Source organism: Taudactylus pleione, unplaced genomic scaffold, assembly GCF_031769625.1.
Source record: "Taudactylus pleione unplaced genomic scaffold, aTauple2 ptg000242l, whole genome shotgun sequence".
Classification (NCBI taxonomy): Eukaryota; Metazoa; Chordata; class Amphibia; order Anura; family Myobatrachidae; genus Taudactylus; species Taudactylus pleione.
The window spans coordinates 11430001-11447466 of NW_028284644.1; the positions used below are offsets into that span (position 1 = coordinate 11430001).

At 41.1% G+C, this 17466-nt stretch overlaps 1 protein-coding gene across 1 annotated transcript in view; it reads left to right on the forward strand.

The window, feature by feature from the left end:
* CDK18 (cyclin dependent kinase 18) overlaps positions 1–16295 on the forward strand; it is a 197404-nt gene extending 181109 nt beyond the window's left edge. Inside the window, exons 11-18 of the mRNA XM_088479662.1 lie at positions 2556–2679; positions 5013–5133; positions 9924–10021; positions 10363–10468; positions 13538–13580; positions 14942–15032; positions 15347–15424; positions 15625–16295. Of these exons, the coding sequence (XP_088335788.1) occupies positions 2556–2679; positions 5013–5133; positions 9924–10021; positions 10363–10468; positions 13538–13580; positions 14942–15032; positions 15347–15424; positions 15625–15659 (696 nt within the window). The 3' untranslated portion in view covers positions 15660–16295. The remainder of the gene's footprint in view (positions 1–2555; positions 2680–5012; positions 5134–9923; positions 10022–10362; positions 10469–13537; positions 13581–14941; positions 15033–15346; positions 15425–15624) is intronic.
* Positions 16296–17466: the final 1171 nt, after the last annotated feature.

Here is a 17466-nt window from a genome sequence, read left to right on the forward strand (position 1 = left end):
GGGATGGGGAGCGTCGGTGGAGGCGAGCCGTAAATTCATGGGATGTGGGGATGAGGGTCTCTGACGCGTTTCGGCAGGGGTTCTTCAAGGAGGTGAGGAGTGTGACCATGCAGGCGTGGGGTTTAAATAGTGTACTTCTGGGTAGGCCGGCGGTCATGTGATGGTAGCGGCCAATGGGAGGCGAGTAGGGTTGGAGTGGGTGTGTGTGGTGACGGGCTGCCGCTGGTGATGCATCAGGGGAGGTCCGTGGGGATTGGCTGCTGCTTGTGACGTGTGCAGGGGGACCCGCGATGTGATTGGCGGGCGTGGAGTGGAGCTTCAGGTGTGTCCGGTGGCTGGAGTCTATGGGAGGTGGTCAGGTGATGCGGATAGTCAATGGTGGGTGGGTAGAGCTGATGTGGGTGTGTGGGAGAGGGCTCTGTGGGGATTGGTAGCGGTGTCGGTTGTTATGGTGACCACGTGGGCATGGGCTGTAGGTGACGTGACGGGGGGCTGGGGGCGGGCCTCGCGGTGTGTGTAGACGGACGCTAAGTGGAGGAGTGGGTGATCACATGGTGTTTGTTGTGATCATGTGTACGGGGGAAGGGTTGGTGTCGTGGCTAGTGTTGCTGTCACGAGTGATGCGGCGGTGTTTAATGTGTTCAGGTGGGGGGGAGTGGTGAGGGCCTGACTGTGGTGTGGGGCTGTATGTGGTGAGGAGGAGTGTGGTGGTGTTAATGGGGGGCTAGTGGGGGTAATTGCATGGAGTGGTGATGTGTGTCCTGTGGCTGGTTATGGGGGTGGAGTGGGGTGTTGGGGGGGGGGTGTTGTATGTCCTGGGAGTGGTGTGTTGGTATTGTGTGGTGGTTGCAGAGGGAGGGGGTTGTATGGGGGGTGGAGGGGTTATGGGGATGGTAGGAACCGTGGTGCAGCCGGTAATGGTTGTGTGTGCTGGAATGGTTGTGGGGGTGTTGGCAGGGGAGGGGGGCTGGGGGTGTGTGAATGTGCGGTGTTGGTGGGTGTGTTTTGGAGTGCAAAGGAAGGGTGTAAGGGGAATGTTGTGAGTGTCCTGGTTGGGGGGGGAGAGAGAGAGGATGGGTCGGGGCCCGGGTGTTGGGTCAGTCTATGTGGGTGGGGTAGTGTAGGAGGGGGGGTCTGGGCTGTGCTGAGTGAGCTTATTAACTTATGAACAACATCTCATTCATCACACAATACAACACCCACACAAACAGTATAAAACGAATCTTCAACAAACACTGGCACCTACTACTACAAGACGAACAACTCGCGGACATCCTGCCCACCAGACCCAGAGTCAGCTACAAGAAAGCCCCTAACATACACAACAAACTGGTACACAACCACATCCCACCCCCGCAACAAACACAAAGCATCCTAGACAACTCGAAACTCACAGAAGGTTTTTTTCCACTGCGGAACATGCACCAACTGCACTACCTTGAAATATCGTAGCACCACACCCACCACATCATTCACGTCATCACAAACAGGAGAAACAAACAGAATAAAGGAACACATCACATGCAACACCACCAACGTCATCTACCTCATACAATGCACCTGCAAACAACAGTACATAGGAAGGACTATCAGACCACTCAAAATCAGGATCGCGGAACACCTCAGAAACATCACCAGACAGATAACCACAGCATACCCATACACTTCAAAGAACACCACCTTAGGCATCCGATTCACAGGCATCAAACACATCAAAATCCTCAACGAAGAGGAACTCCGGTGGATCTTCACACTCAAAACACTGACACCCAAAGGACTCAACATTGACAATGAAGTAAAATCAGTCATAACCAAATAAGCTCACCCAGCACAGCCCAGACACTTATTAACACAACCTACCACCGCCCCATCATTCGGCACCTTGGAGGAGGGGGGCAGACTGTATATGTCATTAGGCCCCGCCCCACCACAGGAAATAGGCAGCGATTTGCTGGGCCGCGAAGAGGGGGTGGGGTAAATAAGACAATTTCGGGGGCTTACCCGAAAAATCGTGAGCCTCCCGCAACATTCGGGAGAGTAGGCATGTATGTTACATAGTCACAAGCAAATGTTCCTTTGAACTTATCTCTCTAGCTATAGGGTACAGCTGAGAACTATGGAGCAGATGTGCAAATATATAGGCTTACCATACTATACCTTTAAACCAGGCTGGCTGACTTAACCTGGGTTTAATGAGCCACAGAACCTGTGTAATCCATGAGTGTCCCGGTTTAAAGGGATGATATGGTAAGCCTACAAATATAGATTGTAATAATTAATACATTAGAACATTAGAACTAGAACATTGTCTAATTGAATAAATTACTACAGCATGAACTCCTCCCTGCTCAATTCCATAGGGTGTGCAAGACCCTGCATACATTTACTGTACTGTATATATATTTGAATGTTTATCTAAGGTCATTTTAAATTACTCTTGCCATTGTAAACATATTTACTTTCATTGAATTGTCTTTTTTGTAAATATTATTTTAGTTCACATTACAAGGTTCGCTGATACTTGTCACTTATCACAATCTTCTATATCCCCACAGATTTTTATGTTTCAGCTGCTCCGAGGCCTATCTTATTGTCACCATAGGAAGATCCTGCACAGGGACCTCAAGCCACAGAACCTATTAATCAATGAAAAGGGAGAGCTGAAGCTAGCAGATTTTGGTGTGTATAGTCTGTGACATTTTGTACTACCTGTGTGTGTAAACCTGTTTGTCAGGTTTGTTTGTGATTCCATGAATGGAATAAAATGTGTTTTTTTACAGAATGTATGAGTATGGCCACGTTTTGGATGCATTGTCAATTTAATCTCCAAAAAAATATTTGCGTTTTGAATAATTACACCGAAAAGTTCAATTTTTAAAATGTAAGATTTAAAATATAAACTAATAAGTAAAGTAACATTAACAAATTACCCATGCAATGTCTATTGTTCATTTAATCTATTGTTACTTGTATGTATACTACTGGTTAATAGTTTTAAACCCCCCCATTTGTCCAGTTTTTCTTCAAATTTAAACAATTCAAGTCCGGTGAGTAACCTGAAATGGTACAAAGAAAAGCAATAAACTGCTAGAGGTTAAAAAAGGTTAGGCTAGCAAAAACTGATAAATAGAGAATGTAAATTTCAGCGCAATAACAATTTCAGAGTTATTAAAAAAAAATGCCTTTTTCGGGGAACATGTAATAGGTTAAGTACATACAGCTGTTATGCAGCAATGAAATAAAGAGACTTGCCTGGGCCATGAAGTACCGCCAATGGACTACTGGAGGCTGGAAGAAAGTCTTATGGACCGATGAATCAAAATGTTAAATTGTTGGTTCATCATGCAGGGATTTTGTACGCTACCGAGTAGGTGAAAGGATTCTATGTTTCTAGAATCCATTTAGCCATTAAAAACATTGCCGTTTTAAATTTTGGCTTAAAAACACCAGGAAGCAACAGCTTTCACAAACCACTGCCTAGTAACTAAACCCCTGTGACACCAACTGTCAATCACTGTGGAGGAACCATTATGGTCTGGGGCTGTTTTGCTGGATCCCAAGTTGGCAACTTGTACAGAGTGACTTCCACACTGAACCAAAAGGCAGCGATGCAATACCCTATGGTCTACGCCTAGTTCTTGATGGCCAAGGGTTCATCCTACAGCAAGATAATGACCCAAAACAAACTTCCATAATATGTCAGAACTACAGTATATTGGAGAATATCTGCAGATTATATATACTTAATATATATACAGTATAATTTTTTATTTTAAAGTAATTATTGTAATTTGGTAAACCTATAAAATCTCCCTGCTTGAAAATTTGATCTTATTAGGATGACTAAACTATTTATTTTTTCATCTTTTGTATTCCTATACAGTACATTAATCCTTTGATTATATTTAGACATTTAAACAAATATAATTTTTATTCTTTATTAAAGAAAAAACTAGTACCAATCAAATTAATAAATACAACAAAACCACGCTAATAAAAGTTCCGTGTGACAGGATCTCTACTCCGGTCCCAAACAATTCAGTATCTAAAGCTGGGTACACACTTGCTGATATATTGTGCGTTCGATCGATGAACTATATATTGTGAGTGCATCGGCGGGTGTGTACACTCGATATTTCTGTGAACAACGTTGTAACATATATCAGGTTGGCCCTGCAGCATAGCCGATGCAGGTATATCTTGCAGATATATCAGTACGTCAGGCTGTGTGCACGGATGATCCACGGCCATCCGTACACTGGCCACAAGGACCGCCATCATTGACATCACGACTTGGCGGGCACATTTAAATGCTCACACAGTTGTGCGGCTGATTGGTAAGTGTGTATAACTTACAAATCGGCCGCTCGGATGGCGGATCGGTCTGCTGACCGATCTGTCGTTTAAGTGTGTACTCAGCATAAGTGTTGGCATACATGTAACTCAATTCTCTGCTCATTGGGTAGACTCGTGACAAATATCACATACAGAATTGTCTGATAGCAATAATGACCTAAATTGGGGGAGACATATTACTCTGTGAACCCTGACAATATATAGATCTGAGATATATATGTATACGCTTTTATCATGTTTATGCCAAGATATACACTAGTGAAGTTTACTCCCTATATACTCGTCCCAGATGCTGATTCTAAATAAACCAGTATCAATGTGAAATAAATAGTGGTTTATCCTATGGTGGACTTATACATGTATGGAGCAGCATTGATAAAAATTTACAAAAAGATGACTTTGACAATACTAATTAACAAATTGATTTACATCTCTGACGCCATTTGGGTTCAAATTGTTTTCTGCCATTCAATAATAGTGCTGCTATTACTAGTCACAAATATTAGTTTATTAAAGGTCACATACACATAAGAAACTTATATTGGCTCTAAATAAGAGCCTTTAAATCTCCTTATTAATGTAAAATATCCACAATATAAAGTGCCTGTCTTATTGCAATGCCATTAAAGCTTCTTCTTTGCATTATATGTATACAGGTCTTGCCAGAGCCAAGTCTGTACCCACTAAAACATACTCCAATGAAGTGGTGACATTATGGTACCGGCCACCCGATGTGCTGCTAGGATCTACAGAATATAGTACACCAATAGACATGTGGTGAGTGAAAAAGGATTACTTTACTGGCCCAGTCATTCTTTGGACCTATTGTACCAATGATGTAGCCAATAAATGAGTTTTATTCAAGGTAATGTCTATCATTGGTAGAGATGTGCGCCGACCCCCGTGTTTTGGTTTTGGATCTGTATCTCCTTGTGTTTTGAATCTGGATTTTGTTTTGCCAAAACCGCCCCTTTCGTGTTTTAGTTTTGGATCTGTATTTTTTTTAAAAAATTTATAAAATCTGCTAAAATCACATAATTTGTTTTTTTGTTCCTACAGTATTATTAACCTCAATAACATTAATTTCCACTTGTTTACAGTCAATTGTGACCAGCTCACAATATTGTTTTCATCAGATTTAGGCCCAAAATTTGCAACAAGCTAGCTGGCTGACTAAGCTAAGCGGCAGCAGTGGGCGGCACAAACACGTGGCAGTTCATTTTCCTACATGGCACATCAGTAAACAAAAGTTTTTATTATTCAAGAGGCCTGAGGGAGTTGGAGCATGTATGTAGTTGAAGGCAGGGACAGGAAGGGTTGATTGGTAGTAAATTTTATTTAATTTTTTGATTCCAAAGCAAATTTATGAGGGAGGAGGGGAGGCATTTACAAAAAATATTTTACTCATTCACATCAGTCCTTGCCCCAGAAGAGTCCTTGAATGCTATTTCTGCTACTGCTGGGAGTGGAATTTCATCCCAGAAGGGTACCAGGAAGACTACTAATAGTGCTTTCAAAAACAATTGACTGTTGAACAATCCCTTGCAAAGAATCCACTTCACTTGAAAAGCATTTCCCAACCTGTACAGGGACATTAAAAAAACTTAATTAGTGGCCTCCAAATTCAGTTGTACCCATTGTCCACTTAACAACAGATATGTGGACAAGCCGAACAGAGCAAATGCAAGATTTAAGGTTTAAGTCTTACGTTGTGTCTTTCTTGAGAATCTGTGAGCGCTATGCCTGCTGCTGGGAGTGGATTTTCATCCCAGAAGGGATGAAGACGTTGTGTCTTTCTTCCCAACGGACACAGATCTGAAGAGATGCAAAGAGCTGTTGGTAAGGAAATTGTCAGCTCAGTGGCACATGATGCAGCGGTGGCTTCTCCTTCAGTTTCTCCAGCAAGTGCATCTGCCGAGAAAAAACTAAACTTTCCCAAAAAAACCCACTGGTGATGCAGATGAGTCAACACAACCAAGTTTTTTTGTTTTGTGCCCAGGCATGACAATGGGCTTTTCCTTATCATGGGCAACAACTATTTCATCCACTGGTGCCTAATTTACACAAACAACATCCTCATCAACAACATCCTCATCATCAACATCCTCATCATCAACATCCTCATTAGCTTCAGCTACAAAAAATATCCTGCTCATCCTGATGCACTTCTACAGAAGCATCCTCGATTTCTATGTCAGCATGTTCACTTGTGCTTACATCATCATAAGAGGCAGAACCACCAGTCATAAATAAAAGCCAAGGCCTTAGCCTTTCCTTGCCACTTCATGTGGTGAAACTGACATATTGCCATTTTATGTCTTTCTGCAGCTAACATTCCCTTTGATGTTTTCTTCTTTACCACTGTAAAAGATTGGTTCTTGATTTTAGATGCCCTGTATGCCCTTGGGCATCGGCTTTAGTAGATGATGTAGATGGACTACTATCGTCATGACTGGTAGCACTGGCAGCAGCTCCAGCACTAGTATGTGGTACCTGCTCTCCGCTCAAGTCTCAACTGATCGTTCTCCATATCAACAAACACGAATGAAGTGGGGTACAGCACACACGTCAATTTGTACCAATTTTAAATATTACACTGCGGTATCAATGACCTACAGTGTCACAAGATTTTTTATAAATAAGAAAATAATAACACACTGCGCTGCCACTTACAGTGTCACAAGATTATTTATGAATAAGAATAACAGACTACGCTACCACCTAGTGTCACAAGATGAATTATTTATGAATAATAATAACACACTGCACTAACACTTAGTGTCACAAGATTAATTATGTATGAATAAGAATAACACACTGTGCTACCACTTAGTGTCACGAGATGAATTATTTGTGAACAAGAATAACATACTGCGCTATCACTAAGTGTCACAAGAGTAATTATTTATGAATAATAACACACTGCACTAATAGTGTCACAAGATTAATTATTTATGAATAAGAATAACATATTAATTTCACTTTTAATTTTTTTCACACTGGGGAAGAGCACCCCTGAATGAGGCAGCAGCCCCTTGATGAACAGCACAGACAGCACCCCTTTTTGATGGACAACAAAGCACCCCTGTCGAGTGCGGACAGACCACCTGTAGAGTCACAAATAAGTGGACGATAAACTGTGGCAGTGTCACCATACAATAATAGCGCAGCTAAGTTGCTAACACACACACACAAATATATATACTGTATATATTTTTTTTTTTTGTGAATTGATATATTGATATTATTAATTTAATTTCACTTTTAATTTTTTTTCACACTGGGGAAGAGCACCCCTGAATGAGGCAGCAGCCCCTTGATGAACAACACAGACAGCACCCCTTTTTGATGGACAACAGAGCGCCCCTGCCGGCACTCGGACAGACCACCTGCAGAGTCACAAATACGTGGATGATAAACTGCGGCAGTGTCACCGTTAAATAATAGCACAGCTAAGTTGCTAACACACACAATAAAAAAGCACAACTGGGGAAGAGCACCCCTAGTTGACAGAGCACCCCCCCTGGACAACACAGCACCCCTTTTTTATTATTATTATTATTATTATCGTTTATTTATATGGCGCCACAAGTGTTCCGCAGCGCCTTACAAAGTACATAAACAAATAATTTGACAAGTGACTTACAGAACAATACAACATAGGACAAGGACCTGGATAATAAACATTGCTACATTAGTGACCATAACACCTAGATATGCAACAGAGCGTAAGCAACCAAGTGTTAGATGCCCTAGTGGGGGGTAAGAAGTAGATGAAAGTAAAGTAAGGAGAAGCACAAGAGGGTGGAGGCCCTGCTCGTAAGAGCTTACATTTATGGACTGCAGCCCTAGCCTGATGGACAGGACAAAAACACAGCAGCAGCCACAGTTAATTGACAGGACAAGTGACATAGCAGCTGCAGCACCCACTGAAGGAAGTCCACCTTTATATACTGCAGCCTAATCCCCTTTATGGACAACACAGCATCAGCCTTCAGGCCAAGACCCTGACTGGACACACACACTGAGTGACTGACTACGTCTGCTAGCTTCTCTTTCTACAGCCGGAGTGAAAATGATGCCGATTGCGGGGACCTTTATATAATCCAAAACCCGTGAGAAACCAACAGCGGGAGGATGACGTTTTGCCTTGTTTTGAGATCGGGAAAACCTGAGTCTTGCTCGGTTCTCGGCTCGGATCTGGAAGTTCGGGTGGGTCCAGTTCTCAAAGAACCAGACCCGCTCATCTCTAATCATTAGATTACTTTAACAACATTTTTAGTAGCATAAACCAAAAATTTAATGGATTGCATCAACTTTATGGCTTCCTCCCATATATTTCACTAAGGCACTTTGTGTTAAAGCGAATAGAGAATAAAATAATCTCTGATATATGCAATAAGGTTTTGGTAAAGCACAAGAAAAAAAGACAGACAGACAGATAACCTAATTTACTCCACAAAAGTGTTGTAGGAGTATATGTATAAAAAATAAACTTTGTATCAAGGTGAATAATGTATTTAAAGGATAATTGAAATATTATAAATAAAAACATTTCCCAAAAGTTAATTTCCTTCAGATTCAGTGTTCATGTGATACACCGGGATCCCTGTGTATTGCCCGTGCCTGGTTCTTCTCAGCTCAGTGGAAGTCTGGTCTTTCTTTAGCTCTTCCAACCCAGTAATTTTTTTTTGACAGGCAGTGTGTTGTCCTGAACAACATACTACCAGCAAGAGTGGTAACATGCAAAATGTTAGGAGACAAGTTGTATCAAGTGTACGCTAAATCTCACTTATGTAATCTTTTGGAATCAGGTTTTACTTATATTATCTTTCAACTCTTTATTATTTAAGAAACAGAAGGAGCACTGTATATCAATAAACAAGTACATGTAGGTGCACACTTTAAGCACTAACACTATATATATGCTCATTAAAGACAGATATCTGTAAAATTGTGCAAAAACCACTTAACTTGCATAGTCGCATGGAATATTGTAGCTGACACAGGCACATAACATGCGACCATGCCCTCCTACTATGTCCCCCGGCTTTTAAAGAGTAGATCTGTTTCCTCTCACTCCCCTCCCCCCGCACAGTCTGTGACCACTAACATCACTGCCGTAACCAAGCACCAGAATGCTGTGCGATCGACAGTCTGGTGCACATGCTCCAGGGACCAACCGAAGTTCAGCAAGCCGGCATGGCCTGGTTTCAGGCGTTTGACACTGATTTCTTCTATGCCGGAATAGATGCCTAGGTATACCGTTGGAACAAGTGCTTAGACAAGTATGGGGACTACGTGGGAAAAATAGTCTGTACTGATTTTACGTATATGTATGAGATGAATAACTTTACACAATGAGAGGTCTTATTACCTTATTTATTGAACCACACTCGAGTATATATACACAATATTTTCAACAGATTTCAAAGTTTCCTATTGTTAGACGCTGCAAGTATTGTACATATTTATATGCTTCCAGCTGGTAAAGAGTCTAAATTACTAAATGAGAGAGCAAGTGATTTGTTGTGTACATGTTGTAATAATAGTATGTTTTCATGTAGGGGAGTTGGCTGCATCTTGTATGAAATGTCAGCTGGGCGACCAATGTTTCCTGGTTCTACGGTAAAGGAGGAACTGCATTTAATCTTTAGACTTCTCGGTGAGTCCTCAATATTTTATCCTTCCACAAGGTGGAGACCAAGGACTTCATCTCATGTTAAAACAAATGTGAAAAATGAAAATGCATGTGGATTTAGGCCAGTAGGACACTAGGGGGTCTATTCATCATCACTTAATTTATACAAAAGCAGGTGAAAATTAACATTTTACCTATGTTTGTATAAATTAAGTGTCAGACTCATTCATCATTCATTTAACACAGCAAGTTCAAAACATAATTATCACCATTGATATTTATGTAATGATGCATAGACCCCCTAAAAACTGTCGCTATAAATATTTGCACATCACTACAAAATATTTTTTACCTTGTCTCTATAGGAACACCCACAGAGGATACATGGTCTGGAATCTCATCTAATAAGGAGTTTAGGGCATATAACTTTCCACAGTACCGCTCACAACCCCTGAAAAGCCACACACCACGGTAAGAGTTATGGAGCACACTAAGGGGAGTTGTATCTTACCTTCGAGAAAGATAAAATGAATAAGGTGCCCGTAGCACCCAATCAGTTTCTAGCTATCATTTATCTAGCACAGTCTATGAAATTACAGACGCAATGAGCAGCTTCTCCACTTTATCTCTCTCGAAGGTTTGATACATTTCCCCATATGGTTCTGGTACAGATATGTCTTCATACACTATTGCTGCAGTTGCAATAAAAAGCCCTTGTCGGCGCGCCATGTCTTGATTTGCTCCTAGCATCTTTTTCGCTTGAAAATGCGTCTTCTCAAACGGATGCAACAAAACATTACACGTATATATCTGGTATATACCAGATATACACTGATATATCTGTGTGTGACTGAGGACAAGATGTATCAAGTCTTTTAGAGAGATAAAGTGGAGAAATTGCCCAAACCAGCCAATCAGCTTCCAGCTGTCATTTTAAAGACTGTGCTAAATAACTGACAGAAGTTGATTTGTTGCTTTGGCAAATTCTCTACTTAATCTCTCTAATGCTGGCCATACACGGTAAGATTTTCTGTCCAACCATCCAACTAGTTGATTGGTTGGAATGAAAATCTGGTAACGTATGGGAGTAAATGATGATCAGCAATTTGCTCCTAAATGCCAGAAAATAGATTAAAATGGTCGTTCAGACAAGTTTGTTAAATGTTTGCTCTAAACAATTTGTTCAAACAACAGTTTTTGTCTATTTTCCTGCGTTTGGGAGCAAATTGCTGATTGTAATTTTTTACAATATAAAAATATATATATTCATACCTTACCAGATTTACATTCCAACCAATCAACTAGTTGGATGGTTGTACACAAAATCTTACCGTGTATGGCCAGCATTGGGCTTGATACATCTCCCCCTATGTCTGAATCTGTATACAAAGTGATACGATGCAGCGGCCACAGTTTTTTTCCATGCCAAAGTTTGTTGTGCTTCATATACAGATTCAGTCGCACACAAAAGTATCACATATCAAATTAAACAGTGCAGTCTCATGAAGCGGTTTGTCGCATCCATTTGCAACTAGGGGGCATATTCAATTAGCCGCGAAAAGTCCCGTACTTTTCGCATGCTGCACTTTTTGCTGACATTGCTGGATTTCAGTTCGAAAACGTATCGCGCTCGTCCCCGATTATCTCCGTATTCCATAAAATATCTTTAAAAACGGGCCCCGGTGAAACTGTAAAATGCGAAATGTGCTGTCAGATTTGGGGAAATCAGCCTGATACCCCCAAAAAGATGGACTGACATTGGGGATCACTATAGATACCCCCGAATAGCCCTGCTAAAGGTATTTGGGGTACTTAATTGATCTTAATAGCTGCTATTTAGCGTCTTTACGTAAGTGGCGTAGAATAGCATTTAGCAGGTTTTTTGGTGAAAATAACTAGTCCCAGCAAATTTGGGGTACATGAAAATAGGTGCTAGCATATTTTAAAGTTGCTAAAGAGAACTTTTAAAAAAAGTTAAAAATCCACCTGCCGCAACCACCTGCAAACATGGGGGGCCCCCTGGAGTCTATTTGATTTTCTGCACTGGCGAAAAGTACCTGGAATTCAATACGGGGATAAGTTTACGCTGGCGAAATGACGTCATCCGCGATACTTTTCCGCAGATTCGGACTTATCGCGGCTAATTGAATACGGCCCTAAGACGCATTTTCAGGCAAAAAAAACGCTCAGCCCAAGTCGAGACATGGCATATTGAGGCTAAGTGTATGAGGACACATCTGTAGGTACAGTGCAAAATACAGTGCAGAGATACTCATTTACATATACATTCACAAAAATGTGCTGGGTGCCTCAACAAGTCATGTTTTCTTGGGGGACATTTATTCATTGTTCACTCCTGTGTGCACAGTTTCACGGCCTTTGGTTTAATTTCTTCCATTTACTATTTTGCATTGTTCACTACTATTTTATTAATTGCTGCTTGGAGTTGACTCCCGCAAAACTATTATTATTGGTAAGTGAGTGGATTAAGTAACATTCAGATTTAAAGCTGAAAACCCCTTTAACTACATCTATACAAATTAGTTAAAATATATTTCACACATCATTCTCCATTTAATCTCTTCATTGGCTTCCTGTTAAGTCTTCACTTATGACAGTTCTTGTGACACAGCCAGACTATCTGTGTGTGCTGGCACATTGCTTGGGATCTACAGCTTTGAACAAAAGCTTATTACTGATTAATGTTTTTCCTAAATGTCTAGCTTAAAAGTATCCATATGAGCATAGAGTAGGAGGCAAAATAGGCCTGTGTCTGTAAGTACATGAGAGAGAAACCTCTGCTGTACTCACTCCTGTACTTACTCCTGCACTAGCTGTGCCACGTTATGCTACCCTGCTGTATGTGGCACCGAATGGGATTGTATTGCCGGCGGCTGTCTTGCCACCGGTTCAAATCCCAACAGCGGCTGGCCAAAGGAAGGAAATCCCGACAGCGGAGGTAAGTACAGCTAACCCTCCCCTCTCCCCCTTAACCCTCCTTTAGGGGTGCCTAACCCTAACCTGCCCCTCTAGTGCCTAACCCTAACCTCCCCCCATTAGTACCTAAACCTAACCCCCTCTCCCCGTACCCTAAACCCAGCCCTCCCGGGGGGGGGAGGGGTGCATAACCCTAACCTCCCCCCCCGGGGGTGCCTAACCATAACCTCCCCTTCCCCTAGCCTAACCCTTACCCTCCCTGGGGGGTGCCTAACCCTAAGTCCCCCCCGGGGGGGCCCTAAACCTAAAACCCTCCCCATGTGGCTAAGAGGAGGGGCACCCGTACTTACCTCGTTCGGGCCCACGTCGATCTGTATTACAGCGTTGGGATCATGACAGGCGTCGGTTTCTTGACGCCTGTCATAAATCCCTAGCGGCCACCAGTCACATAACTACATCCTATGTGGCACTACCTGACTGCATAACTGTACTCTATTCAGATTGACTAGGAATGAAGGTCATTGCCTTGTCTGAAAGTAGGCATATACATTCACCTGCACTTGTTGTATTATTAACAATTGGATTTTTTGTGCATGTTTTCAGGCTAGATTCTGAGGGGATTGATTTATTGAACAGTCTCTTGTTGGTGAGTATTTCATGTTATATTGGGAATAGAAGGGTGCCTATGATGAAAGTTACAGCACATTGTTATATATATATATATATATATATATATACACATATACTGTATATCAGAAATACAAATTGTTGCTAGCACTTTAATCAATAGCTGCTTATACCATATATAAGTTGGCTAAAGCCGAACGCAGTCATATTTCTTATCTTGTTTTGATTAAACTAAATAAATTATATTCAGAAAGCATCAGTGGCTGCTACACAAACTAGAGAGCATTAGTGACCTTTCATACAATAGAGAGTAGGAGGTTTATTTACAAAGTGTCGGGTTGTAAAAACCGACACTACTGGTCGTGTTTACCTGATATTTATAAGGGCAATGCTTTCACTAGCTGTGTCTTGCTATTAAAAGCATAGCCCTTTTAAATATCGGGCATAAACACTAACAGAAGTGTTGGGTTTTACAACCCGATACTTTGCAAATAAACCCCACGGTGTGATCGCCATATAATATAGAGAGCATCAGTGATTGCTATACAATACAGAACGAATCAGTGACTGCCATAAAATACAGAGAACATTAGTGTCAGTCATATAATATAGAGAGCATCCAGTGACATGGGCTGTGCTGCATAAGTTAAGTTGGGAGGATGTGGGAAAAGGGGGAATATAGCAATTTGTGGAAACATTTTAAAAAAACGTTCCCACTTCATTTAGGCAGTTGCAAATAAAAAAAAAGTACTGATGCTGAAAACAACAGACTGCAACAGAAATTAAGGGGCTTGTGTTATGTCCCTTACTGCACTAGATCTCCAACAGCAAGTATTATTGAAGGGGTACTTTAGGTATAGTAATCTGTTGGGTCACTATTCTTTATAATTGCAAGCAGTGCTGGTATAATCAGTACATGATTGGCACTGCTGGTATTATCATTGTGTGGGAAGTATTCCTGATATAATTAGTTTGTGGTGGGCACTGCTGGTATTATAAATAAATTATCTTCAGTCAAGCACTATAATTGTTGCCATATGTGAGACGTTAATACTGATCTGCTCTCAAATAAATAGTCTCTGTAATAATCTACATGTTATGTCTCATATATGAAAAATTAAAAGATGTTGCAAAAGCTACTGGTATTATCAATGTTGATGAGAATTGCAGGTATAACAAAGTTGTGGTGGGTATTAGCGGTACAATCAATTGTTTTCAAAATGTGTTTTGCTTATTCTTTTCTTTAATAGTGATTTTGCAATCTTGCACTGCACACTTTAGGATACTACTTGTCATTTCTGTCATTTAAACCTATATAACTGACCACTAACTAGATCTTGTGACAAAGGGAGCTTGTAACGTCTGTTTTATCTCTCTCAGTATGAGGACAAGAAGAGGATATCTGCAGATGCCGGCCTCAGTCACCCCTACTTCAAAACTCTTGGAGACAGAGTAATCACTCTGCCAGACAGTAAGTAATTATGTTTTTATAGCGTATGCCAGTGACACGTACACATTACAGGTTTTATATTGTTTACTCTGTACACAGCCAGCATTCTCTTCTTCCCTATCATATTATGGGGTCTATTTACTAAGCCTTGGATGGAGATAAAGTGAATGGAGATAAAGTAACAGCCATTCAGCTCCCAACTGCCATGTCACAGACTGTGTTTAAAAAATGACAGTTAGGAGCTGGTTGGCTTGTACTTTATCTCCGTTCACTTTATCTCCATCCAAGACTTTGTAAATAGACCCCTATATGATATCAAAACATCTCTCATGTAGATACCTCAATCTTCACCCTGAAGGAGATCCAACTTCAAAAAGACCCCGGCCACCGCGGCTCCATCTTCCACCAAACCGGTACAGTAAAATAATTTCCTAATGGATGTATTTGTGCTGATGCATATAGTCTTACATTTGTGTACTGATATTGAAAACTGCTCCTTTTGCTTTTTTATCCTCCATAGAAATGTCCACCACAAAAATTCCCCCATATAAATATATTGAAAAATGCATTTATGGGTGAATAAATACATTCACATTTGTCCATTCTTTTACAGGTCGTGGAAAGACCAGACGACAGAGCATATTTTAGACCATGAGACATTGGCTGACCTCTGTCCTCTACTACCAGAGACTCCTGCAGTAATCAATAGCTTTGAATAGTAATATTAACCTACTTGTCTGCAGTGAGCTGTGTGCCATATGTACTGTTATGTGAGTAACAATGCTAGGTACAGGGACCGAGCCTGCTTGCCCAGCAGCACCTTACAAGCTACTCTGATACACGAGAGATTAACAGATGTTTTCCAAATTTATTATACATGTGATTTTCTCCTGTTATTTAAACATGCAAATCGTATTTTGCAATGCGCACATCTAGGGAGGCATAAATGCTATTATGCACAGTACTTGGCGTTTTCCTGTCACACATTCCACACTGCATGGTTAAGGAAATCCTTTCTATTTTCATATCCTCTGAGACAAGAGTATATTGTAGTACTTACCAAGTATATCACTGCACTCTAATGTGTCCATTTACAGGCACCTACTTTGTAGTATCATTTATTTTCATACCATTAGCCACTAGAGGATATGATGACGCCATCACTGATACGTGTCCAGAGGCGTAAATAGAACTTTGTGGGCCCATTAGCAAAACTTTAATAGGGCACCCCCAGCTTCTAGAGAGACACCTATCTCTGCAGCACTCAGCTGGCGGGCATGCCTAGTTATTATATATATATATATATATATATATATATATATATATATATATATATATGACAAATTTGTCTTCTCCACTCACCTTTTGGGCCTCATTTACTAACGAGTTTTATCAACAAAACGAGTGATAAATGTCACTGTGTATGATAAATGGTGCTCCAGCCAATCAGCTCCCAACTGTCAACTGTTAGAAAATGACAGTTGGGAGCTGATTGGCTGGAGCACCATTTATCATACACAGTGACATTTATCACTCGTTTTGGTGATAAAACTCGTTAGTAAATGAGGCCCTACTGTCTTAATGAATTTGTAGAATTTTCTTCAACTACCCCCCTTTAAGAATAATAACAAGGAGGTTGAAGAGGGAGAAACCCACATGGTGCTAGGCACAACTCAGATAACTTGAATAATCTGAGTCTCAACATTGTATATAAGTAAAAAGAAAAAAACATTTTACATATAAAGTGCTTTTATTTCTAACTTTAACTGATTATTCAGATTACTTTATCCAGCATTTTATTCCCCTATTGAGTGTGATTAACATATAACGTAACCATTATCCACACAGACCTGCTTACAGATGAGGGATGGTTATGGAGCTTCATTACCTGACACTTCTCATGCACCATTTGTCCATATTGTAATATAACAGCCAGAGGAGGAGGTGACATGGGAGCCATGTGACAGCTTAGTGTGCCAATTGGGCATCCATAGCACAGCACTTCACACAGCTACTTACACATGGGCAGTTGTGCAATATTATGGGTAGGGGTACCAGCATTATTTCCCTCAGATCTCCTGTGCCCCATGTGCTCCCTCCCCTATCCATTATTTTCTGATGTTTCCATTCTTTATCTTTCAGTTCTCTCCAAGCTCTCCTTACTCCTTCCACCCCACCAGCTAACCATTTTTGTTCTGGTTGTAACCTTACTGCTAGTATTCTTCCTCCCTCACCCCAGCTAACCCTCTCTGGTTTGGCTGTAACCTCCCTGCTGCTGTCCCTCCCCCCAGATAACTTTCACTCTTCTTCTCTAACCCCCCTGCTGCTGTCCTTCTTCCGACCCCCCCTCCAGCTAACCTTTTCTCTTTTCCTGTAACCCCTAACACACTACTCATACAGCCAGCACTTATTCTTCGTCCGGCCCACCAAACTGCTAGTCCAGCCCACATACTCT